The sequence below is a fragment of the Acanthochromis polyacanthus genome, chromosome 22 (assembly GCF_021347895.1).
Source record: "Acanthochromis polyacanthus isolate Apoly-LR-REF ecotype Palm Island chromosome 22, KAUST_Apoly_ChrSc, whole genome shotgun sequence".
NCBI classification, from domain to species: Eukaryota; Metazoa; Chordata; class Actinopteri; family Pomacentridae; genus Acanthochromis; species Acanthochromis polyacanthus.
The window spans coordinates 29,385,449-29,412,452 of record NC_067134.1 but is presented as its reverse complement, the minus strand read 5'-3'; the positions used below and the strand labels follow the sequence as shown (position 1 = coordinate 29,412,452).

General features: G+C 43.4%; 3 protein-coding genes across 7 annotated transcripts in view; all 3 read left to right on the top strand.

The window, feature by feature from the left end:
• LOC127531873 (uncharacterized) lies at nt 1-17,327 on the top strand. Its single transcript, XM_051942133.1, has 10 exons — nt 1-34; nt 10,738-10,945; nt 11,239-11,502; nt 11,617-11,871; nt 11,962-12,210; nt 12,359-12,616; nt 14,168-14,470; nt 15,259-15,528; nt 16,576-16,659; nt 16,764-17,327. Exons 3-10 carry the CDS (start codon nt 11,444-11,446, stop codon nt 16,828-16,830), a joined length of 1,545 nt encoding a protein of 514 aa, XP_051798093.1. The 5' UTR covers nt 1-34; nt 10,738-10,945; nt 11,239-11,443; the 3' UTR covers nt 16,831-17,327.
• LOC110945503 (nucleotide-binding oligomerization domain-containing protein 1-like) overlaps nt 1-27,004 on the top strand; it is a 98,030-nt gene that overhangs the window by 24,646 nt on the left and 46,380 nt on the right. The gene's annotated exons all lie outside the window — the stretch shown is intronic.
• Nucleotides 17,475-27,004, top strand: part of LOC110970827 (H(+)/Cl(-) exchange transporter 4-like) — a 19,905-nt gene continuing 10,375 nt past the window's right edge. The window contains 9 exon segments of the mRNA XM_051942108.1: nt 17,475-17,674; nt 18,173-18,327; nt 18,606-18,705; nt 19,954-20,141; nt 22,978-23,100; nt 23,370-23,576; nt 23,716-23,796; nt 25,261-25,806; nt 26,020-26,206. Coding sequence (XP_051798068.1) covers nt 17,659-17,674; nt 18,173-18,327; nt 18,606-18,705; nt 19,954-20,141; nt 22,978-23,100; nt 23,370-23,576; nt 23,716-23,796; nt 25,261-25,806; nt 26,020-26,206 — 1,603 coding nt within the window. The 5' untranslated portion in view covers nt 17,475-17,658.

The following is a 27,004-nucleotide window of genomic DNA, read 5'->3' as shown; positions in this document are numbered from 1 at the left end:
TTCTCCCATGTGAAGGACTGTGAGACTAAAACAGGTCTGAGAGTCCTTCCATCATTACAGTCAGTTTTCCAGTCTGGTCCTCCAGTCTGGTCCATAAACCTCTCAGAGAGAACGACCTCCATCCTCCTGGAAGTGCTGAAACTCCAATCAGAGAAGAAACAAGTGGAGTTGACAAGCTGGTCTCATGAAGAGAGTAAAGTGAGGAGTTTCCTGCAGTGTCTGCCTCATATCTCACAGCTCAGGTAATGACTTGTGCTTCAAATGATTCACTTTATATAGTACTTTAGAGTTCTTTGTTTGGACATAAAGTGAGTAGATAGATGTTGATTACCTTGACAATTTCAGTGAAAGCTCTCACCTTCTTCAGAAGCGTCTCACTGACAGTGTGTGACGTGTCAACCAGCAGATTTTAACAGCCGGCATACGCATCACGCCCCGTAGAACCACCTGATTCACTTTATGTCTGAACAAAAGAAGTCAGAACTACGACATTAATAAGAAGACATGATGAACATTTTTGAGTGATTCTCTTTGTTAGAAGTCCATGAGTTTATTGTATTGTTATAAATATTCCTGTGATTTTTCTTTACCATCAGTATTATATTTCTACATCATAACTTTATTCAGGAGACGTGATATTCCAGTTCTATTTTCACTCAGCTCCTGTTCAGAGAAAATCACTCTACATCACTGTATTTATTTGTTTTGTGACTTTTTGTCTTTGAATCTGAGATTTATATCTATTTATATTCAGTTTATAAAACTTGTCCCTGATGATAAGAACAACAGAACACCAACTAAAGTAATTTCTATCATGTCTAAAGTGCCCATATGTGATTTAGAGTGTTGGTGTCATGAGTCTGAATTATTCTTCATTATTAATCAATCATGTTTACAGTATGTAGGTAGGTGCAGTATGTTCTGGTTCTTACTTCAGTACATCTTGTTTTAATCACCTCACTCATGTTTTTAGTCGACTGAACTGAACAGCACTGAGATAATGTTGAAGAACTTCAATGAAGGTCTTTCACTCATCAAATTTAGCTGACGGAAGAATGAGCAAACAGCTTTTTAGAAATCTTGAATATTCAGCTGCAACACTTTGAAACATGTCAGTCTTCTGCCTGTCAGAGGATAAAGAAGTCAGCGTTGCTCCTTTGTTGTACGTCATTCTGTGAGGGGCTCCATTACTCCTTTAGTGCACGTTACTGTTCACATGGAAAACCAGGTTGCCTTCAATCACTTGCTGTGGCTGAACATGGCAGTTGCAAAATACTTTTTCCTGAACTAATTGTGTCACAATAAGACAATAAAATGTTTGAATCACAAGAACACTGCAGCTCTGTGACGGTAATGTGATGATCATACCTCTGCGGTAAAATAAAACATAGACAAACCTTGAAATTAAATTGTTGTAGGTATTTTTAATATGTCAGGAACTTCAAAATATACATAATAAATCATCTCTTAATACACAGATAAAATCATTATCATTCCTGTGTGTGGTTGTTTATACAGCTGAGATCAAATCATCACAAGATGTTTTCTTCTTCCAGGTTTGTTCCTCGGAAATCAGATCTTGATGAACAAACCAGGTTCTTCAGGAATCTGTTCTGTGCAGCAGCAGTGAGAGAACAGCAGACAGGAGAGAAGATACTGGAGCTGTTATTATCAGTGTGCAGCGATGAAATGTTTCCTTTTAGTGACAAATTTATGAAGGATACTGGTATTGAACATCGCTGTAATGTCCTCCTGGATCTGTTCTCCCATCTGAAGGACTGTGAGACTAAAACAGGTCTGAGAGTCCTTCCATCATTACAGTCAGTTTTCCAGTCTGGTCCTCCAGTCTGGATCATAAACCTCTCAGAGAGAAAGACCTCCATCCTCCTGGAAGTGCTGACACTCCAATCAGAGAAGAAACACGTGAAGCTGACAGGCTGTTCAGATGAAGAGAGTGAAGTGAGGAGTTTCCTGCAGTGTCTGCCTTATATCTCACAGCTCAGGTAAATGATTTCTTCTTTACATGATTCACTGCTTACAATGAGAAATCCAGAGAATTCTAACTTTATTGTTCTAAATATTCCTGTGATCTGTCTTTGTCATCAAATTATTTGATTGTGACTTTATTCATAATGGTCATATTTCAGGTCTAGTTAATCTCTGGCCCATTTCAAATATAGTTGTGTCAGAGTACACCACTATATTTATGTATTTATTTTAGTTGTCTTTGAATCTCAGACTTTACAGTGGCTCCAATAAGTATTTGAACACCCTGCGATTTTGCAAGTTCTCCCGCTTAGAAATCATGGAGGAATCTGAAATTTTCATCATAGGTGCATGTCCACTGTGAGATACATAATCTAAAAAAAAATCCAGAAATCACAGTGTGTGATTTTTTAACAATTTATTTGTATGATACTGCTGCAAATAAGTATTTGAACACCTGTCTATTAGCTAGAATTGTGAGCCTCAAAGACCTGTTAGTGGCCTTTAAAAAGTACACCTCCACTCCACTTATCCTCCTAAATTAGAAGCACCTGTTTGAGGTCGTTAGCTGCATAAAAACACCAGTCCACATCATACAATCAGTAAGACTGCAACTACTAACATGGCCAAGACCAAAGAGCTGTCCAAAGACATCAGAGACAGAATTGTAGACCTCCACAAGGCTGGAAAGGGTTACGGGGCAATTGCCAAGCAGCTTGGTGAAAAAAGATCCACTGTTGGAGCAAGTATTAGAAAATGGAAGAGGCTAAACATGACTGTCAATCTCCCTCGGACTGGGCCTCCATGCAAGATCTCACCTCGTGGGGTCTCAATGATCCGAAGAAAGGTGAGGAATCGGCCAAGAACTACATGGGAGGAGCTGGTCAATGACCTGAAAAGAGCTGGGACCACCGTTTCCAAGGTTACTGTTGGTAATACACTCAGACGTCATGGTTTAAAATCATGCCTGGCACGGAAGGTTCCCCTGCTTAAACCAGCACATGTCCAGGCCCGTTTTAAGTTTGCCAATGACCATTTGAATGATCCAGAGGAGTCATGGGAGAAAGTCATGTGGTCAGAAGAGACCAAAATGGAACTTTCTGGTCTTAATTCCACTTCTTGTGTTTGGAGGAAGAAGAATGATGAGTACCATCCCAAGAACACTATCCCTACTGTAAAGCATGGGGGTGGTAGCATCATGCTTTGGGGGTGTTTTTCTGCACATGGGACTGGACGACTGCGCTCTATTAAGGAGAGGATGACCGGGGGTATGTATTGCCAGATTTTGGGGAACAACCTCCTTCCCTCAGTTAGAGAATTGAAGATGGGTCGTGCCTGGGTCTTCCAACATGACAATGACCCGAAGCACACAGCCAGGATAACCAAGGAGTGGCTTTGTAAGAAGCATATCAAGGTTCTGGAGTGGCCGAGCCAGTCTCCAGACCTAAACCCAATAGAAAATCTTTGGAGAGACCTCAAACTCCGTGTTTCTCACTGACAGCCCAGCAACCTGACTGATCTAGAGAAGATCTGTGTGGAGGAGTGGGGCAAAATCCCTGCTGCAGTTTGTGCAAACCTGGTGAAAGATTACAGGAAACGTTTGACCTCTGTGATTGTAAACAAAGGCGACTGTACCAAATATTAACATTGATTTTCTCAGGTGTTCAAATACTTATTTGCAGCAGTATCATACAAATAAATTGTTAAAAAAATCATACACTAATTTCTGGATTTTTTTTTTTAAACAATGTCTCTCGCAGTGGACATGCACCTACGATGAAAATTTCAGACTCCTCCAAGATTTCTAAGTGGGAGAACTTGCAAAATCGCAGGGTGTTCAAATACTTATTGGAGCCACTGTATATCCGTGTGTGATCAGATTTGATTTAGATTTTTGTTATGTCTTTTGGTCCTTGATTTAAAATCAGTTCTGTAGAATGAACCAAGGCGAGTTTCTTCAATAACTCAGCTTTATTAACTTGCCACTCGTTCAGCATAACTCGTAACACAACATGCAGCTTCTCATGTGCTACCACAACGAGGCGGGTTTCCGTTCTGCCGTAAAGCGTGTCGTAACACTGCCGTAACACACCAGACATGCTCTACATATGTGCATATGTGACATCTCCCCTTTTCCAAGTTTTTCTCAGTAACTACAAAGTGCATATAAACAGAACAGTGACAGCCCAATGATATCAAACAGTATCTCTAAACTGTGACAACACACATTCATTTGGCCTTCTCGTCAAACTTAAAATTTATCAGTCCAGGTTGGCTTAACATCTCTTGTTGGCTTAAATTCCTCTATAAAATAAACTCAAGATGCAATTTCTCTCTGCAAAACATTAATAAATGTCACTTTAAACTCAATTTACTCAACATAACTCATTTTACAAGTTGTTTCATGTCATTTCTTTTGTCTTCTTTCTCTTTTCCTTTATTTTACCTCCCTACACAAAGGCCACAGATGCCTTCTTTCACCCCAGAGTCCATTGTTCAACACTCAGAAACACAGTTCTCTATAAGCCCAATCTAACAACAGGCTTACTGACACGGCCTGATCTGGTGAGGGTCCGTCTTGGTGTTTGTGTGTGCACAGGGTTCATCACCTCACTTGGTTTAGAGGAAACTGTCTCTGGAGTGGTGATGCTTGCAGGCTGGGAGTCTAACGTCCTTGCACTCTCAGTGGAAGCAGGTTGGTCGGTCATTGCAGGTTGAGGAGTTGGCTCTGCCCGGAGATGGAGTCTGTTCCGCCGCAGTACTGCTCCTTCCTGCGTGTCGATGAGGTAAGACCTCGGAGTAGCAGCCTCTTTTAAGACGACTGCCGGTGTCTTCCAAGTCTTTTCATTTTCCAGCTTTGTGTAGATGGTGTCCCCTGGACGTAGAACTGGCAGATGTCTGGCACCGTGCCGGCGATTGTAATAGAAAGCTTGTTTAGCCTTCTCAGTAGCTTCCTTTTGTTTGACAGACTTTCTGCTGGGCCATTTGGGCCGTAGATTCTTCACTAGTATTGGGAGAGTCGTTCTGATCTTTCTCCCCATCAGCAGTTCTGCTGGAGTGACCCCCATGGTAGTACATGGAGTTGACCTATAGCACATGAGGGCTATCAACGGGTCTTTCTGCCGGAGGATTCTCTTTGCGGTCTGCACAGCCCTTTCTGCATGACCATTTCCTTGGGGATGGTGAGGGCTAGATGTGATGTGTCGGAAGTCAAGCTGTCGCGCCAGCTCCCGAAATTCTGCACTGGAAAACCGAGGTCCATTGTCACTCACCACTTAAACTGGGATCCCAAACCTAGCAAAAGTTGCTTTCAGTCTCTGTACAACTTGAGTGCTGGTTGTAGATGGCAGATGTAGTATCTCCAGGAACCGTGAATAGTAGTCTGAAACCACACGGTAGTTATGTTTATCATGTTCACAGAGGTCAAGAGCAATCCGTTTCCAAGGACGATCAGGCAGCAGTGTGGAGATAAGAGGCTCCTTTTGCTGAGCTCGCTTCTGTTCCTGACAAGTCTGACATGACTCTACAGTGTTCTTAAGCTCCACAGAGAGTCCAGGCTCTGTCTCTGCACTTTGTTAGCCCCTGGTGTCCGTCATGTATCTTCTGCAAGATGTCTGTTCTCATTGACCTTGGAATAACGATCCTGGTTCCTTGTATGATGAAGCCATCAGCTTCTGATAAATCATTTTTCACTTTCATGTAGTCTCTGATGCATGGAGGTACATTGCCACCGTATTCAGGCCATCCTGACCTGATGAGTTTGGTGACAGCCTGTAGCTCGCTGTCAGCTGCTGTTGCCATTCTAATGCTCTCCATCTTAGTTGGAGATGCTGGGATGCCTTTTAACACCGTGGCTACATAGCATGCCACGTCATCTTGTGTGTCAGTCCTATCTTTTACATGTTTTTGAGGGCTGCGGGACAGGGCGTCCGCGACAACAAAGGTTTTCCCTGGCACATATTCTGCTACTGGATTGTACCTCAGGAGCCTCATTAGTAGACGCTGGCATCTCACGGGGACATTGTCTAGACTTCGGTTGTTGACAAGTGGAACCAATGGCTTGTGGTCTGTCTCCAGCCTGAATTGACCCAAGCCACACAGATATTTGTCGAACTTCTCGCAGGCCCATCCACCAGCCAGGCACTCCTTTTCGATCTGCGCGTAGCGTGTTTCTGCTTCTGTGAGACATCTGGAGCAGTAAGCTACAGGTTTCCACTTCTCTTCGTGGAGCTGGAGGAGTACACCCCCCAGGCCATAGCTGCTGGCATCGGCAGACACTGCTGTGGGCCTAGCGACATCATAGAAGGCAAGAACTGGTGCTGTTGTTAGCATCTCTTTAATGCTCTGAAAGGCTGACTGTTGTGAGTGGCTCCAGGTCCAGGTGTTTTTGCTCTTCAGAAGCTCATACAGTGGCTGACCTATTGTGGATAGGTTAGGCACGTACCTTCCTAGGTAATTCACCATGCCCAGGACTCTTTTTAGCTCCTGAACGTTTTCTGGTGGCACTATGGCTTCGACTTTGTCTGGGTTGGGCCTGACCCCTGACTCGTCGATGAGATGTCCCAGAAAGCATAGCTGCCTTTGCCTGAATGAACATTCTCTTTGTTGAGTTTCAAGCCTGCTGACTCAACGCGCTGTAGCACTTTCTCAAGCCGAGCATTGTGTTGTTCCATTGTGGTCCCATAGACGAGGATGTCATCCATGAAGACTTCGACCCCTTCCAGCCCCTGCAGTGTTTCCAGCATCTTCCGCTGGAAGATTTCATGTACGCTGGAAATCCCGAATGGTAGTCTTTTAAAACAGTACTTGCCAAAAGGTGTTATGAAGGTTGTTAGTTTGCAGCTATCTGGATGCAGTGGGATCTGCCAAAATCCACTCGCGGCATCAAGAGAGGAGAATACAGCTGCTCCACTCAGCTTGGCTGTGATTTCATCTGAGGTGGGTAAGATGTACTGTTCTCTTTTGACTGACTCGTTTAGTCTTTTTAGGTCCACACAGATTCTGGCTTTGCCAGTATTTTTCTTCAGAACCGGCACCATAGGTGCACACCATTCGGTTGGCTGTGTCACTCGCTCAATGACACCGCTCTTCTCCATCCTGTGTAGTTCCTCTTTTACTTTTTGTAACATTGGGAAGGGCACCCGGCGAGCAGTGTGCACCACATATGGTTGAGCATCATCTTTCAGCTGGATTTTCACTGGTTCAGTTTTTAGGATGCCATGCTCACCAAAAGCTTGCAGAAATCCACTGGTGGCACATGTCACTTCATCAGCTTGCTGTACTAGGTTAATTTTCACAGATAAAAGTCGGCTGAGCAGGTTGCTGACACTCTTGCCACGCACTACATATGCTTCTAATGGATATTCCTTTCCCTTGTAGCTAACCGTAGCATTGATACGGCCAAGACACCAAAGCTCACCTGCTGGGCTGTCCAGTGAAATGTCAGCTGGTTTCAGAGTTCTTGGTGGAGTGAGTTTCTGAAAAGAGTCCTCACTTAACACGTTCACATCGCCTCCTGTGTCTATCTTAAATTCCAACTGGGTGGAATCCACCTTTAGCTGCACAGTCCACTGTTCTTTCTCCTCTGCACTGCACACTGAACCGAAATAAAAAGTTGTCTGGTCAGCTTGCTCAGTCTCTGTGATTTCATTCACGGACCTATTGTTGTTGCGGCACATCCTGGCCCAGTGTCCTATTTCATGGCAATGGTGGCATGTGGTTCTCCCTGCAGGGCATCTTTCATCTTTGCTGTGTTGTGCTTTTCCACATTTACCACATTTACTGTCATTTCCTCTCCATTTTCTGTCATTAGACTTGCCTTGTTGTTGTTGTTGTTTCCAATTCTTTTTATTCTGCTTGTGTTGCACATCGTGCACTGATCCTGCAGCGTCTCCTTGCAGGCTCACTTGTGCTGCGACCTCCTCAGACTGCCTGACGGTCTGTATCGTCAGCGCGAGCGTCAGGTCCGGCATCAGCTGCAGCCTGTGTGAGAGCTCCTTGTCCAATATCCCGACGACGATACGGTCGCGGATATTTTCCTCTCGGCTTGCGCCGAACTCACAGTGCTCTGATAGATCATACAGTGCACGGATGAAACACTCTGCTTTCTCCCCTGGCCGCTGGATACACTGCTGGAAGCACGCTCTCTCATGTATAATATTCCTCCGCGGAAAAAAGTAGTCATCAAACTTGTTCACCACAATGACAAAGTCATTCCTGTGCCCCTCTTTGGCAAAAGTGAATGATTTGTATATATTCTCTGCCTCGTTGCCCATAGCGTAAATTAGGCAGCTCACCTGGACTTTCCCGTCGTCTTTGTCCAGATTTGTGGCGAGTCTGAACCGCTCAAAGCGCTGCCTCCAGTCTGGCCAATCGGTCAGCTTATCAAAAGAAAAGCTCGCTGGGGGATTAAACTTCGCCATTCCGTCGACAATCCTTACTTTGTCTCTTCGGTGTTTCCGGCCACTTCTGACAGCATGTAGAATGAACCGAGGCGAGTTTCTTCAATAACTCAGCTTTATTAACTTGACACTCGTTCAGCATAACTCATAACACAACATGCAGCTTCTCATGTGCTATCACAACAAGGCGGGTTTCCGTTCTGCCGTAAAGCGTGGCGTAACACTGCCGTAACACACGAGACATGCTCTACATATGTGCATATGTGACAAGTTCTGTTTTCATTCAGTAGAAAGTTTCAGTGTTTTCAGTCATTACTCCACTACATCATGTGTTCAGACACTCACTCATATTTTTAATCATCAGAACAGCAGCATGAAGCCTAACAGGCAGCTGAACTACATTAAGATCACTGACTGATGACAGTTAGCAGAGAAAAAGAATGTAAACACAGCTTTTTAATTGGAAGTATTTAACTAACAGTTTAGAACCATGGGAGAGTTTTGTGCTGTTTGAAAATATTGTAATGATGTGAATAATAATAATGAGACTGTAAGTCAGTGACATTAATGCAGTCGTTGTTCCCTTTTGATAAAACCTGGTGATAAAATAAAAACAAAAAGTACAACAATAGAAGTTGTGAAAGTTTAAAGTGATATTTTGAATATCTCAGCAGCTTCCAAACATAAAAACTCCCATAAACCATCTATTACTGCACAGATAAAACAGGAATAATCTCTGAGATGTGGCTGTATTTATGCAGCTGAGATCAAATCATCACAAAGTGTTTCCTTCTTTTTATTGCAGTGTTCCTCCGTGGTCAATCCATTCTAGCTTAACCAGGTTCTTGGGGAATCTGTTCTGTGCAGCAGCAGAGAGAGAACAACAGACAGGAGAGAAGACAGCGGAGCTGCTGTTATCAGTGTGCAATAATGAAACGTTTCCTTTCAGCGACAAATTTATGAAGGACATGAACATGAAGGGTATTGAACATCGCTGTAATGTCCTCCTGGATCTGTTCTCCCATGTGAAGGACTGTGAGACTAAAACAGGTCTGAGAGTCCTTCCATCATTACAGTCAGTTTTCCAGTCTGGTCCTCCAGTCTGGATCATAAACCTCTCAGAGAGAAAGACCTCCATCCTCCTGGAAGTGCTGAAACTCCAATCAGAGAAGAAACAAGTGGAACTGACAGGCTGTTCAGATGAAGAGAGTGAAGTGAGGAGTTTCCTGCAGTGTCTGCCTTATATCTCACAGCTCAGGTAAATGAATTGTTCTTTACATGATTCACTGCTTACAATGAGAAATCCAGAGAATTCTAACTTTATTGTTCTAAATATTCCTGTGATCTTTGTTTGTCATCAGGATTACATTCTGTGATTGTGACTTTATTCATAATGGTCATATTTCAGTTCTATTTCATCTCTGGCCCATTTCAAATATAGTTGTATCAGAGTACACCACTATATTTATGTCTTTATTTTAGTTGTCTTTGAATCTCAGACTTTATATCCGTGTGTGGTCAGATTAGATTTAGATTTTTGTTGTCATGTCTTTTGGTCCTTGATTTAAATCAGTTGTGTTTTCATTCAGTAGGAAGTTTCAGTGTTTTCAGTCATTACTCCACTACATCATGTGTTCAGACACTCACTCATATTTTTAATCATCAGAACAGCAGCATGAAGCCGTACAGGCAGCTGAACTACATTAAGATCACTGACTGATGACAGTTAGCAGAGAAAAAGAATGTAAACACAGCTTTTTAATTGGAAATATGTAACTAACAGTTTAGAACCATGGGATAGTTTTGTGTCTGTTTGAAAATATTGTAATGATGTGAATAATAATAATGAGACTGTAAGTCAGTGACATTAATGCAGTCGTTGTTCCCTTTTGATAAAACCTGGTGATAAAATAAAAACAAAAAGTACAACAGTAGAAGGTCTGAAAGTTTAAAGTGATATTTTGAATATCTCAGCAGCTTCCAAACATAAAAACTCCCATAAACCATCTATTACTGCACAGATAAAACAGGAATAATCTCTGAGATGTGGCTGTATTTATGCAGCTGAGATCAAATCATCACAAAGTGTTTCCTTCTTTTTCTTTCAGTGTTCCTATGTGGTCAGTCGATGATGACATCATCAGGTTCTTGGGGAATCTGTTCTGTGCAGCAGCAGAGAGAGAACAGCTGACAGGAGAGAAGACAGTGGAGCTGTTATCATCAGTGTGCACATACAAAACATTTCCTTTTAGTGACAGATATATGGATGATGGTGATGATTATGATGAACATCACTGTAATGTCCTCCTGGATCTGTTCTCCCATGTGAAGGACTGTGAGACTAAATCAGGTCTGAGAGTCCTTCCATCATTACAGTCAGTTTTCCAGTCTGGTCCTCCAGTCTGGATCATAAACCTCTCAGAGAGAAAGACCTCCATCCTCCTGGAAGTGCTGAAACTCCAATCAGAGAAGAAACAAGTGGAACTGACAGACTGGTCAAATGAAGAGAGTGAAGTGAGGAGTTTCCTGCAGTGTCTGCCTTATATCTCACATTTGAGGTGAGTCAGATGAATCCTCTGGATGTGAAATCATGCAGTACAGCGTTACTTCAGATAGGTTTGTCAACAAATGTAGCTAAGAATAAGCATGTTCTAATAACAAGTCATTGATGGACTAACATGATATAGATCCAGATGGATGGTGTTTCTCTGTTTCTCTGTGTTGGTTTGATTCATCGCAGCAGAAACTCAGACTGCTGTCATCTCCTGTGTTTACTAATCTGTGGTACATAATACGGTCTGTAATAATGTCGTTCAGTCTCTTTTTCCACATCATCTTTGCTGTGTTCCAGCTGTGGTCCAGACTTCTTCCAGAGTGTGTGTTCATCCATCTCTGTCAGATCCAGACAGGAGGTCCAGCAGCTGGTGTCTCTGCTGCAGCTCCTGGACTTCAAGCTGCTGTTAACAAGAACGTTATCCAGGAAGATCTGCTGCTCTGTGGGGAAAGTTCTTCAACGGTGTGGATCTGAAGTGGATCTCACCCTCACAGCAAAGAAGATGTCTGTCAGAAGAGCCTCCCTGCTCTTCAGAAACACAACACACCTGCACAGTCTGAGGTCAACATCTAAACAGTGCTTGTCTCTACTTGTCCTTCAGTGACTTTTACCTTCATCCAGGTTGAATCTTCAGTTATTTATGTTGGATCTTTTGCTCTTCTCTTTGATTTTCAGGCTTTCTAATGCCATGGCCTTGCTCCTGTTTCAGTGGGTCAGAAGAGGCAGACCTTCCCATCCACTGACTATTGAAAAGCTTTCTCTTGAGCCTCAGACATCCCAGCCTTCAGAGAGACTGTTGTTGAAGGTTGTCAGTAGTTTGTCTTCCCTGCTGAGATCCTGTTCAGTCAGAGAGTTGGAGCTCACTGAGTCCTGCATCCCTGTTCAGTGTCTCATTCCACTGCTGCTTCATGATGGACCTCCAACACTCAAGTAAATGTTGTTCCTCACCTTTATGAAGCAAACTAATTGTTTGATGCTTTAAATAAAGAATGAATTCTGTTTTAATGATAAAACCTGCAGACTGAGTGGAGATTACCTGCAGCAGCTGCTGGTCCTCCTCCATGAAGTCCAGGACCAGGACTTGACGTTGTCCTCGTTGAGGAAGCTTGGTGGAGACCTGACCTCCTGCAGCCTGAACTGGGATCTTCTTCACTATCTGCTGCAGCATTCTCCATCTCAGACCTTCACTGTGAACCTGAGGAAGAACCGCTCCTTACAAGAGAGCGTCGCTCGTCTGCTTCCCTTTCTGGACAGGATTGTGTTTAAAAGGTGTCGTTTGGATCTTTATAACCTCTGACCAGAATCTCAGTTTGTCTTCTCGAATTATTTCTTTGTGGTTTGATGTGACTCCTCTTTCATCAGCACTTTCTGAGCTCTTTAAACCAGGTGTCCTTCTAAATGCTCTTTGTGCTTTCAGGCCCAGTCCCAGCTTCGTGATGACTTCCATCACAGAGCTGTACAGAGTCCAGGCCAGTCACATGGTCCCCAGCTTGCTGAGGTCATTGGATCATGTGATCAACCTGAGCTGCAGAGAGCTGGACTCAGTGGACTCTGCTGCTCTGCTCTTCACCCTCAGACACAGTGACGGAGTTAAACTGAACCTCCTCTGGACCTCCATCCCAGAGGAGGGAACACGGTCCATCCTCTCTGTGCTGGACAGAGTTTGTCAGCTCAGGTCAGATATCAGTGCTGGTTTCCAGCGTCTCACTGCCGTCCAACACACAGGACAGGATCCAGCTGCCTCAGTATTAATGCAGCACTGATGGTTCTGCCTTCATTTCATTATCCAGCAGTTTATAATAATACCACTGTTTTCATTTCAGTAGTGACTGAAATACTTTGTTTACATGTTTAAATCCCTCTTTGGTCGTTGATGAAACCCTGAAAAAATCATTTCTGGATCAGAATTACATATTTACAGTTTTTCTATGAAAATAATTCATGACTTAAAATGTCTTAGATGTAACTCTGCGCTCTACATTTGGTCTTTGACTGCTGATTCTAGCATAAAAACTACATGTGAACATGTTTACCAGGTTAAAAAATAGATTTTTACCAGAGGAGATCTTTAAATAATGTCTAAGATAACTGCAGTCCGCTCGCCTAGCCATGCTACACCCATGTTTCTGAAGGCACAAGGGTCTAGGGAAGCTTGACAGGGAGGGAGGCGAGCTAAAAGGTTGTCTATCAAATCCCTCTGCAGCAATTGGGTAGGTATACAACCAATCAGCGCAACGAATAGGCTGATGTAGTTCCGAGAGCACCGGCGGATTGTGGCTAAGTCCCATTAGCTTCCCAACCAGCGGAGCCAACTGGTATATTAAGGATTTGCCATATCCCGTCGGCATAAGTCCAAATACGTCTTTCTTCTCAATGAAACACTTCAGTGCCGTCCTTTGTTCATCTTTCAAGTTGAATTTTAGCTTCAAATCTTAAGGGCTGTGGCCAAAGCCGAGTCCAAAGATAACTGTTTATTGTGCGCCGGTTGTTTCTGTCAGAATCGTCACGCCTCTGTCGTCACTTAGTTACGCCCGCCTTCTGACTCTACACTTCATGGTGATTGGTCCGGCCAGTTTTAGGAGAATTCAGCCTCGAGCCTTATGGAGGGTAACTAGACCCACCCTGGCAGAGAATTAAATTCGTTGCCGTGGGTTGTCTAGCGCGGCTAGGCTAACAGTCTGCTGCTATACAAGAAAACAAGCTGCCATGACTGTGGAGGTGTTTTACTGTTTGTAATCACAATATAATTAGATTCTACTTTCTGATGAACTGTGTCTTCATTAGATATAATTAAATATGAAATATAGTCACAGATAAACTGTGTAATTTAGACATGTGAAGTTTAATTGAACAAAAAGACACCGTGACACCTTTTTCCTGCTTTACCTTTGTAAGCGGCTGACTGGTCTGTATGATGGGAACAGTCCACCTGAACCTGAAAATTCTAATTAACCTGACAGTTTGTTTGCAGCCTGTCAGATTGTGTCCCTGCTTGTATTTTCTGACCCATCAGGTGTATTTCAGTGACGTCGTTGTGATTCCAGATGTTTAACTTGATGGATTTAATGGACAGACTTACGGAAATAAATCTATGCTGTTAAAAAAGAAATTTCTTTTTGCATTTCTGTTGTGTATTTTGTGTGTTTTCTTTGTGTATTAAAATATAACATGAAGTGTAAAAGCAGTAGTTATTATCTGTGTATTAACTGTTGAAGTTCTTGTTCAGTGTTGACAGGAATCAGCTGCTGAGGTTCATCCACTGCTGTGCTGCCTCTGACGGCCAGCAGGAGGCAGCGTCCGGCCTGCTGAGGACTCTGCAGCAGCGCTTGGATCTGTCCTGTGGGTCCTGTGTGGATCTACCAGAGGAGGATCAGCCTGAGCCTCTGAGTCTGACTGCTGATGACTGCAGGGCCGCATCCATGGTCCTGAAACACTGCAGCCGGGACACTCAGCTCCTCCTGCAGGACTGTGAGGTGGAGGACGGAGGACTGGACCTGCTGTTTGCTGTCCTGGACAGGGTCCGCCTCAGGTGGGACAGAGCCCAGAATGAGATAAAGCAGAGAGTGTAGCAAATTATGTCTATTGTCTCAATTTTAGGTTCCACATCAGTGAAAAATCTACTCAGTTAAAGATAATAGTTGCAGCAGTCTCACCAAGGAAAAACAGAGAAGAGTCTTGGAGCAATCTTCAGATTCAACAATAAAGTGTTTATTCTGTGCAGCACAGGTCCAAACACTCTGAGATACCCCGGGGTAAATCTGACTCTGCCCTCTGATGCCCTGTCTTTTATACTTTTCTGGCTCTGGGGTTTCCACGCCCCAGGTCCATCCTATTTTTTAGTATGAACATCACACCTTTCTTGACACTATTATATCATTTATTCAGTTTTTAATAGTGACTGGGACTCCTGGTGTTTTCCTCAAAAAAACAATAGTAGAGCAGAGTCAGCAGGAGGGGGCCAATTCCCTCCCACTGTCTCCCTGTCAACCAATCAGAACCTTTATTTACCACGAGGCATCTCATTCAGACAAGTTCTTTATACTCTTTACACCTCAGCATATCTACCCAAGGTACACCTCCTTGTCCCCTCTGCAGCAGGCAGACTGATCTTCTCATATCATGCTGACTATCTCTAGATCTGAACCTTGAGCTGTGGCGCAGTTTAAATTCTCCCCTCACTGCAGTGCAGCACTTTAATTTTAAGTTTAATTCACCATTTTTTCACCAGTTTATTTCCCATTCTTCAACAAGAGAAGCTCGCTGTCCTTCATGTTGGACGTCCTGACGCTCGCTCTTTGCTCTGTTTGTCCTGTTCAGAGTCAGTCAAAGTGTCCTCCTCCAGCTGCTGTCCCTGCTTCCCGTCCACTCTGAGAGGGACACGGTGAGACGGGCCCAGTCCCTGTGTGGAGCTCTGGGTGGAGAGCTGGACCTGAGTCACAGCACACTGGACCAGAGGGTCTGTGGAGGTCTGGTCCAGATGCTGGACTCCTGTGAAGGACTGACGGAGCTGGACCTCAGTCACTGTCAGCTCAGCGACCAGCTGCTGCTGCCCCTCATCACACATCTGCACAAAGTCCAGGTCCTGGAGTGAGTCTCAGACCGCTTCCTTCAGTGGGAGGCCAAACTCAGCATCAGCCTGTTCCATCTGTTCTTATTGATGTTTATTCTAAATACTCTATGAACCCTCTGAACTTCAGGCAGCTCCTGGGTGTTTCTGCTGCCATCAGTATAAAGTCCTGCTCCTCTATGGAACCAGAACAACGTCAGTGGAAGGAGACGGAGCTCAGAATGACTTTCATGCAGGACAGCAGACTTACAGTTTCACTACCTTTAAAAAAGGAAAAAGCAAACATAGATTCTTTGATTATTGATTTTATAAAGTAATAAATAGAATCAGAGTCTCCAGTATTTTTCTAAATGTCAACAAGTTTTAACAGTTCTATAAAAATGAACGTATCTCCACCAGCTGCTCTTCTGTTCTCTGTTTCTGATCCACGCTGCAGTCATTTATTGATCCACTCCTTTTATTTTGCTCTGTGGAAACACTGCCTGCAGTTCAACTGAAGCTCTGAACTTTAGTCACAGCTGAGTCAGTCCGTCGTGGTTTCTCTGTTGGACTGAGGAGACCAGAACTTGTAGTTTTTTACAGAATCAGGAGCAGACAGTTTGTTTTTTGGTGAAGAGAACAAACTGGTTTTTCATCAATATCATGATTTTAATGTCATTTTCATCATCTATCAGTCACAGCGTTTAAAATCTGACGGTTCTCTCTGTTTTTCCAGTTTCTGACTCTGATAAATGGCGTCATTTAGTCGTTTTTTCAGAGATCTGGTCACCCAGCAGCAGGTTTCAGGTTCAGAGGGTTCAGATACAGTCCTTCAGCTAAAGTAGTATTCCACATTTAGGGTGTTTTATTTGAACCCAAACACACCTTCAGCAGCAGATGATGAAGGATTTACAGTCCAGGAGAGAGAATGTGATGTTTAGAGGACAGTCAGGCTGTATTTGTAGGAATTTCGAGCAGAAAAACTGGATCCTGGTGATCCACCGATCTGGTCCTTTTACATTCTCTCAGTAGAACAGAAGATAACGTGGAGTTCTACATGAATGTGACCTGTTGTGTTTGTGTTGCAGTCTGAGCCACAATCAGATCACAGATGCTTCCACAGATGTGCTCCTCCAGCTGCTCTCCATCCACTCCTCCATCCACACTGTGCGGTGAGTTGAGAGAAGCTCAGAGGCTCTCAGAGAAACCAGAGGAGCTGAAGTGATGCTGCTCTTCCTCAATGATGACGTCTGCTCTCCGCTTCGCTGTTTTTCAGACTCTTCGGCAACAAAATCGAGGACAGAAAACCCTTTGAGAAGCACAAGCAGGTTGAAATCTGGTGAAGCAGGCAGGAGGTCATGTGATCATCAGAGGAGCTGTTGGATGTCCTCAATGAAAGCGTTTTCTCCTGGTGATGAGATGAAAATAAGGAGTCCAGTGCAGGAACCAACACTCAGTGATCATCAGAGACATTAGAGTAAACCAGCCTCCATAGTTACCTCCTTAGATTTTCTGTTTTTATGTAATAAATAAGACGACATTTTATCTGGAGGCGACGAGCAGCCAGCAGCTTTTTTAAAACTTTGTGACATATCTATTGTTTAATTGTTTGTTTGGTACCATGCAATGGTCATCTCATGCTCCTACATCTTTAAATTCTTTTTGTATTGTGACAAAGCAAAGAGAGGCCATAACTGTTAATGTGTGAACAGATCAAACTGATGTTTTTTTCTATTTTTATAACTGTGTTTACTCTGGGTTGAAGTGTCAATCATCTATGATTTATGGTCTATCTGCAGTGTTTTTGTGTAAAAGTTTACATATATGTTAATGAAATGAGTAAGAACTATCCTTTAATATATTAGTATTTGTAATATAACTTCATCAAAACATGACTTGTCAACCTGAAGTTTGAGTATTTCTTCCACCGCTGTTTGTTTTTACTTGTCGTGTGAGTCATCTGCTAAATAGACGATCTTTAATTCAGGCTCAACCAACGCGAGATCTCTGAAGTATCGTGAGATCGACCCGTTGAGCACTGACGCCGTCTCCCATCGGTTTATTTGTTTTTTAACTGTGGATATCGTATAAAATGTTCAGTTTACTCGACTGTATATAAAGTGTAATTTTGAAGACGTTTTCCATCCACAGTCGTGAGAACAGGCGGGAACATGGAGGTCGGAGAAGGTAAAAGACGAGCCAGCAGCGTTCAGAGATGCTACGTTAGCTTTAGCTGCTAACGTAAATAAAGGTGCTGCTGCAGTAGGTGGTCTCTGACAGTTATTTTATGCTTTCATTCGCAGCTCTAGAACATGTCTTAGATTAAATGTTTTTGTCTTTGTCAGAAATCCCGCAATGCTGTCATCATTTTTAGTTACCGGTAAACAGAATTTAGCTCTTACATCTCATCTGGTTGACAGCACCTGTGTTCACTGCCTGTAATACAACTCTGATTATATTAATCAGCAAATCAAGTCAGTGTTAATGTAATTCATTACGGTATTTTTTGAGTAATATCGTTTCATCAAACTGTTCTGCTACCATTTAAAACGTTGATAAAGTTTAAAGCTGACAGTTTTCTCCTCCATACCATCTTTAGCTTCCAGGAGTTAAACTGTTTTTGCTTTTTCAAGGTGAAATTGATGACGTTCACAGCTCAGTTTGATGATGTTCTCACCTGGTCAGGTGTCAGCGCTGCCACGCCCACAGAGGAGATGAATGGAGCTGGAAATCTGATGGACTTTCTGGACGAGCCTTTTCCTGACGTGGGGACGTATGAAGATTTCCACACCATCGACTGGCTGAGGGAGAAATCCAGAGACACGGACCGTCACCGCAAAGTTAGTGAAGGTTTTATTTGTACCGTTCACACATAGAAACATGACCTGAAGGCTTCTGGTGTTTCACAAGTCAGGGACAGAGGGTGGGAGACGATGTGTTGACATCACAGCAGAAAATCAGACAGGTGAACTCACTGATGGGTTACCTGTCCTGCTGAGTGACACTCTGAAATAAAAGAGGCCAAAAAAACTGTTTTCCTCAGTCAGAGTTCTGTGTTCTGCTCGTCACAACTTTGCAAATGAACAGTGTATGTGTGTTCTCGTTGTTTGTCCCCTAGATCACCAGTAAGAGCAAAGAGTCCATCTGGGAGCTGATCAAGAGCCTGCTGGACGCCTGGTCAGGATGGGTGGTGATGCTGCTCATCGGCCTGCTCTCAGGTCCGTTTCTGTGGTCAGACTCACTGACAGAACGACTCTGAGGAGCATTTATCTACAATTCTATTTACACCGAGGTCCATCAGGGCTCTGGGGGAGACTTTTCAAAACTGTCAAGTCGAGTCAACTCACCGGTGTTTATTAGACATAATTAAAGCAGCGGCTTCATCAGACTGACAATGTGAAAGAACCTACCGAGTTTAAATATGAGGTGAAGACTCCACTGTGATATGATTTTAGCTACAAACAGTGATAGAAAATACAGCTTCACCTGACTAAATTACACATTAGGTCAGTCCAATCCAGTATTTTTACTGACTGACTGATTCCCAGTGAGCGAGCTTTGCTTCTGTTTTTATTTTTCTGTGCATTATTTATTTCTATTTTTTATTTTTTGTCCTGTTAGTGAGTGTGTAACTCTGCAGAGACAAAATGTGGAAACCTGGCAGTGTCTAGATGCTCACTTTTGTCGTTATTGATGCACGTTTGTGGTGTGGTTTGTGTTTTCATTCATGCTTTCCTGACTAAAATACACAAACTGTGTCATGTCAGAAGTAGGGTCATTAAGTGAGCTAATGCAGTGAATGAAATCCTTCTAAATTCACTTCTTTAATGGGTTGTTTCTGAGCCACATGTGCTCCACAGCAGTGTGCCTTATCCCTCAGTTTTCTAGCTCTGGATGCCCTCACACGTTCAAACAGTACGGCTGTTTCTGCAGTTGTGAGGGTTTAGTTTTTCCACAGTTCTGCAGCTCTCAGCGTTGAGGTGAATTAGGTTTCCTGAGCTCCTGCTGCTCACTTTTTACCAACACTACAGAACCTTTCCCACCTAAAGAAGTCATGGAACCCTGGATGTGTTTGTTTTTCTGAATTTAGGAGGATCTGCTTGATTTCCTTGTTCGGTTGTTTTTCTCGCTGCCTCACTGTCAACATGTCAGATTTCTGAACAGATTGAAGGAAAAAGGACACATTTAGCTCAGGACAAAGTGGTCAGATTTTTAGTGTGACTGTGGAAGGAAGGGAATGTTGGTTTCACCTCTGTAGATGAAACTTGGATTGATAGATGTTGAGTCTCTGTGTCAGAGGGTTTATTGAGGCCTTCCACACTGACTCGTTTGATTTTGAAACCTTGACAAGAGAGAAGATGAAAGCTAGATAGGATGAGACTGCAGAAAGGTTTTCTGATCCGGTCGGTTCATGGTCTGGGACGAACCTCTGCGTGGCTTCGTTTGACGCCTCCTGCTCTGTTCAGGTACGCTGGCCGGGGTGATCGACCTGGCGGTGGACTGGATGACGGACCTGAAGGAAGGCGTGTGTCTTTCAGCGTTCTGGTACAGCCACGAGCAGTGCTGCTGGACGTCCAACGAGACGACGTTCGACGACCGGGACAAGTGTCCCCAGTGGCAGAAATGGGCCGAGCTGATGACGGGCCACGCTGAGGTCAGATATGGAGTTCTACCTGCTTCTAGTTCAGCTCTAAAAATCTTCAGTTTTATCTCTTATCTGGATTGGCTGCAGGTTTTATGTAGAGATGCTAACCCTCTAAAGCAGTTTGTGTGTTTGTTTTATTCACTGTGGGCTCATTTTTCACTGTTCTGCACCTCTACGGAAACAGAAGAACATGAAGAAGCAGAGAGAACTCAGAAATGTGTTTAGTGCAGCATCACCCCAGTGTAATGACAGAAATCAGCAAAAAGAAAGCTCAAGTTGAATTTCTTTTTTTTTTTTTTTAATATTTTATTTCTTTTTTTTTAATTACAAAAAACAGAAAACAGAGGCCCTCTCTTCAAAAAATAAAAGATGCAGAGAATTAAATACAGAATGACATCAGAGTTTAAAGGGTTGGGATATTACAAAAACAAAACAAAAAATAAATAAATATAAAAATAAATAAATAACTAAAATCAAACAAAACAGAAATATATATCGTAGTAAATAAACAAAGTAGAATTTAAATTTAAAAAAACTGAAAATAACAAAGCACACTAGTCAAGAGTCAGGTTGAGTTGGGTCAAGATGTTCTGAACATCTTGAAGTTGGATTTCTTTATTTATTTTACAAAAATTATAAAAGCTGGGAATCAACAAATACAACATTTTTCCACCACAGGTTATTGTGACTCTACTTACTGCAGATATTCTTCTATTCATGCTTATAATTAATTTCTATTCTTGTCTCCTCTCTGCTCTACAACCTGCAGTTTGCCTGAAAAGTCACAGATTTTTTGTTAAATGACTGTTTGATGTAAATGTCCTGTTTCTTGATCTTGGTTCAGTTTTCTGACAGAATGAGACGTCACAGATGAGCTGAAGGACTTTCAGGAAGTAGAAAATGCAGCAATTCTTTCTACTTTTACAGTCTGTGACTCTGATTAATGGTGCAATTTTAGCGAGAAAAGAAAAGAACGCTTTTCAAGTCTGTCGAGATGTTTTGGAGTTCAGGAGGTTAAACAAACTAAAAGGCTAATTACAGCAGAATAAAGATCAGGGTTCCTACAGACACTTGTAGCTTTGCTCGTGTGTCCAGCAGTTGGACTGTGAGGAAAAATAATGATTTTACTTCTTAGGCAAATTAAAACAGTGTAAAAGTCCATAAAGAAAACATGTACATGGTGATAATTTTTTCCTTTCATCCTCAGAGAAACTACACCCCCCGTCAAAAGTTTTAGGACACTTCCTCATTCAAATAAAGTAGAACCTGTCCTAAAACCTTTGACAGGGGGTGTATCTACCAAATTTGGTACACATATGCAGCACATCAGGCTGAACAAAAAAGTCAGTGACAGCCACATTCCAAACCCAACAGGAAGTGAGCTATTTTGCGTTGAATCTCAGATTTTGCCTATTTTTCATGTTTTTCTAGAGTGAACTCCTCCTAGGGGGAAACTCCAATTCACCTCAAATTGGGCCAGTACATACAGGAGGCCTTAATGATCCAAAGATATTAAAATCTTTTTCCAAAGTCAAAGGGCGTGTCCGTGGCGGCCTCTGGAATTTTGATCCTTCACCATGAAATTTCAAATGCTGTGTAAATGCCCTGAACATGCTCCAATCTGCCTGAAACTTTACACGTATGATCAGAGTCCTGCCCTGATCCTACGGTGGCCGACAAGGGCATACGTGCCGCAAACAAAAAAACGCAATACAAACGATCAAAACGCTGCAAATACAGGAATGATGCAAGCCCCAAAACACATAAAACAAATGCAACAGAGAAATGCTGCAACAAAAAAACGATGCATTCACAGAAACGCTGCAAAAGCAAAAACACACAAACCGACAAAACAAATGCAAAAGGGAAATGCTGCATACAAACCCCGAAACAACTGCAAGAGAGAGACGCTGCAAATTCACGGAAGGTCGCCAGGCCACTAGGGGGAGCTGTTCTGATCGGTGTCCCTAGCAACGGTCTGCCAATCCGCACGCTAATATTTGCTACGTAAATTTGCTGCTGTTGGATAATACTGTAAGAGACTAGGGCCGAGTGTTTAAAAAAGACGTAAGGGAAAACATACCTTTTTTATTCTCCTCTCCAAGTGTTTGCAAACTTTCTTATCCCGCTGTCTTCTTTGCAACTTCCTCCTGGGTATTTCCTGTCGGTATAAAAGATCAGTCCCTTCCGTATGGTCAGCTCCCCCTAGTGGCCTGGTGACCTTCCGTGAATTTGCAGCGTCTCTCTCTTGCAGTTGTTTCGGGGTTTGTATGCAGCATTTCCCTTTTGCATTTGTTTTGTCGGTTTGTGTGTTTTTGCTTTTGCAGCGTTTCTGTGAATGCATCGTTTTTTTGTTGCAGCATTTCTCTGTTGCGTTTGTTTTATGTGTTTTGGGGCTTGCATCATTCCTGTGTTTGCAGCGTTTTGGCCGTTTGTATTGCGTTTTTTTGTTTGCGGCGCGTATGCCCTTGTCGGCCACCGTACTGATCACATCCATGTGATGAAATAAAAGTTGTAGGACAGGTTCTACTTTATTTGAATGAGACAGTGTCCTAAACCTTTTAACAGGGGGTGTACGTGTTCTTCTAAAACTGAGATCTTCATGTTCAGCTTCTCTCCATCACCTTTGTACTGCCTTCTATTTACTTTATATGTCCGATGCCAGAACTGACATTTAGGCTCAAAAAGAGCTTTAAATGCCCCACAGTAAAACAAACACATTTCTTTAACTGTGTTCTGTTGGTGTTAAAGGAACAAATCAGGATTGAAAGAAGTGTGAAGTGTGGACTGTTTGCAGACCAGATCAGTGTTTCTGTGGCTCATAAATGCGACTCTGTTCTTTCAGGGGGCTGGAGCGTACGTGTTGAACTACTTCCTCTACATTCTCTGGGCTCTGCTCTTCTCCTTCCTGGCCGTTTCGCTGGTCCGAGTGTTCGCTCCGTACGCCTGCGGATCAGGAATCCCCGAGGTAACATGAGGACCGATTGAAGTTTAAACAGGAGCGTACGTTCTGTGGATTCATTAAAGTAGATCACTGCTGTGTCAATCAAAGAGGTGAAGACAGACTTTAACATTGGTGTGATGGAATAAATATGAATCTGAGCTCAGTGTTAAAGTTTTAGGTGAGGAACAAAAGCATGATTTTTTACACGACTTTGTGACGTTCTATGACCTCACTGATTAGCCTGCAGCCCTCATCGCTGTCTTTGTCTTTTTGCTGTTTGTGGTTTTGTGCAGATCAAGACGATCCTCAGCGGCTTCATCATCCGGGGTTATCTGGGGAAGTGGACCCTGCTGATCAAGACGGTGACCCTGGTGCTGGCGGTGTCGTCGGGTCTCAGTCTGGGGAAGGAGGGTCCTCTGGTCCACGTGGCCTGCTGCTGTGGGAACTTATTCTGTAGCCTCTTCTCCAAATACAGCAAGAACGAGGGCAAGCGGAGGGAGGTGAGTGGCTAGCATCGGGCTGCCTGCACAGAAAGTCAGACTATGTATGGTGTCTGCTGTTTGCAAAGAACACATTAAATGGAACTGACCAATAGGAAAGAGCAGCGTTGTTCTTATGTTTCTGGTTTGTGTCCTTCAGGTGCTGTCAGCAGCAGCAGCAGCTGGAGTGTCGGTGGCCTTTGGAGCGCCCATCGGAGGAGTTCTGTTCAGTCTGGAAGAGGTTGGTTTGAAACACGCCAGCTTCATTTCTTCACTCACACACGTTTCTGCTTCATTTGTGCTCCTTCTGATCATTTCTTCCAGCCTCATCTGGATGCAGAATGCTTTGCCTCTTTCCTCCTTAAACAGCTCTTTAATTTTATCTTCCTCACGTCCAAAAATATCTCCTCTTTCTAAAATGTTTCGTTCATAAAGTGTCCTTACTTTTCAAAATAAAGGTCCTCACTTCTGCACAGTGGCAGCGGTTAGCACTGTCGCCTTGCAGCAAGAACATCCCCGGTTCAAATCCCGGCCTGGGATCTTTCTGCATGGAGTTTGCATGTTCTCCCTGTGCATGCGTGGGTTTTCTCCGGGTACTCCGGCTTCCTCCCACAGTCCAAAAACATGCTGAGGTTAATTGGTTACTCTAAATTGTCCGTAGGTGTGAATGTGAGTGTGATTGTGTGTCTGTATATGTAGCCCTGTGACAGACTGGTGACCTGTCCAGGGTGTCCCCTGCCTTCACCCGAGTCAGCTGGGATAGACTCCAGCACCCCCCATGACCCTAGTGAGGATAAAGCGGTGGATAGAGAATGGATGGATGGATGGATGGATGGATGTCCTCACTTTCCAAAAAGCGTCCTCATTAAAATAATAAATGGGAGATTCTTTTTTAGACTTTTAGTGTCACCAGAAGTTCACACCACAGAGTGAAAAGGCTTTTAGTCATTATGCTACAGTTTGAGCCTCTGATTTTCCCTAAATGTTTCTGTTATTAACAGTAAACTAAACATGGCTCTTTTTACCACTGCTTTTAACTAATGAGTTTTATTTTGGAGGGTCTTTTCTAAACTCGCTGCACTTTTTATTCCCTCAGTTTGAATTCACTTCTTTTCTGTTTTATCTTTTATCTGTTATTTTATGGGGCGGCATGGCTCAGTGGGTAGAGTGGCCGTCTTGCAACTGAAGGGCTGCCGGTTCGATCCTCGCCCCGTCATGTTCGAGGTGTCCCTGAGCAAGACACCTAACCCCGAATTGCTCCTGATGGAGTCGTGGTTAGCGTCTTGCATGGCAGCTTCTGCCATCAGTGTGTGAATGTGTGTGTGAATGGGTGAATGTGACGTATCATGTAAAGCGCTTTGGGTACCTTGCAGGTATAGTAAAGCGCTATATAAATACAGACCATTTACCATTTATCTTCTACATGTTTTTATTTTTCCAACTTTCTGTCCTTTACTGCAGTTTTAATCAATCAGTTCTAAATAATCATTTTTTTCTTACAGTTCACACACTTTCACGTGTTTTCACTTTCTCACCTTTGCCTGTAAATCACTTTGAATAAATTAAATTGGTTACTTCCTTCAGAAAAGTCTTAGTTTGATCTGAACATGGTCTGCTGCTGCCTTCATGTTCTTTCTGTCTTCTTTCTCTCTCAGAAACACTCTGTCGTCTCTCTAACGTCGTCGGTCCTTCCTCTTTCCTGCAGGTCAGTTATTATTTCCCCCTAAAGACTCTGTGGCGTTCGTTCTTCGCCGCTCTGGTCGCTGCCTTCACGCTGCGCTCCATCAACCCGTTTGGAAACAGCCGGCTGGTGCTGTTCTACGTGGAGTACCACACTCCGTGGTACATGGCCGAGCTGGTTCCCTTCATCCTGCTGGGCGTGTTCGGCGGCCTCTGGGGGACGCTCTTCATCCGGGCCAACATCGCCTGGTGCCGGCGGAGGAAGACCACCCAGCTGGGGAAGTACCCGGTGCTGGAGGTGATCGCGGTGACGGGCATCACCGCCGTGCTGGCGTACCCCAACCCCTACACCCGCCGCAGCACCAGCGAGCTCATCTCAGAGCTCTTCAACGACTGCGGCGCTCTGGAGTCGTCTCAGCTCTGCGACTACATCAACAACTCCAACATGAGCCGGCCGGTAGACGACATCCCAGACCGACCGGCGGGGCCCGGGGTCTACAACGCCCTGTGGCAGCTCGCCCTGGCCCTCATCTTCAAGATCGTCATCACCATCTTCACCTTCGGCATGAAGGTCAGTAGGAGGAAGATGAAGAAGAAGACGTTTGTTTTTTACCATTTCTGCAGAATTAAAGCGTCAGACTCGACTGAATGATGTTTGCTGAGTATCGGCCTCATTGGAAGCTTTAAATCTTTGGTCGAGTTCTGGTTTTTGTTTATTATTTTATTTATTGTTTTATTTTTCGTCCGTTCTCTGACCAGACTCCTGCCTCTGTCTGCTCCTCAGATCCCCTCAGGTCTCTTCATTCCCAGCATGGCCGTAGGAGCGATCGCCGGGCGGATCGTCGGGATCGCCGTGGAGCAGATGGCTTACCACCACCACGACTGGATCATCTTCAAGAACTGGTGCCGACCCGGCGCCGACTGCGTCACCCCTGGACTGTACGCCATGGTGGGAGCTGCTGCCTGTCTGGGTGAGCAGAGTCAGGCTTTAGCTGAGGGAACGATAGGTGGGATTCTTCCTCTACACACTGAGGTTATTCAGGGATGGAGAACGAGATGAGGCCTAAAATTTAAGTGATTTCAGTGACACTAATTCCATGTTTCTAAATGAAAACAGTCATGAATAAAGAAAGGAGACAATTTAAATAGATGGAATGTGATTTAAAAACTAAGAAGTGAAATGGACAAATAGGATTTTATTTAGCTTTTCCTTTTACAAATGTAATTAATCTGTTAGACAATAAGGAAAACATGTCATGTTTAATGCACCATTTTAAAGAAATGTAGTCAACTGCTGAGCATTTTTAGTTTTTTATTTAGCAACTTATTGATCCATTGATTAAACTCTAAAAACATCTCCATCAGTGGAACTACAGGTTTTCTGAAGCCGCTCAGGAGCCTTACAGAATTCCAGTCATGAATTTGATTTAGTTTGTGGCTTCTGTCGGCTGTGATGTTTGTTTTTAGGATGTCAGGAGAACCCGTGAACTAAAATGATGCAGGGATTCTGTTCATCATCAGGCTGCTACCAAAGCAGGAATTTAACAAAAGTTTATCTAAATCTAAAACACCAGTTTACTGACACTTATCCCAGTCAGTGTTTTCTGGATTTAATAACAGAAATATTGTTGTATCATGCTGGGAAGGACTAAAAATATTAAGATGGAACATTAAATGTTTCTAGTCTTTATCGCTTTTATTAGTGTTCCATCAGATGCTCATAATCTGGCTTTCATGATCGATAAAAGGGTTTAAGCTACTTTTAATTG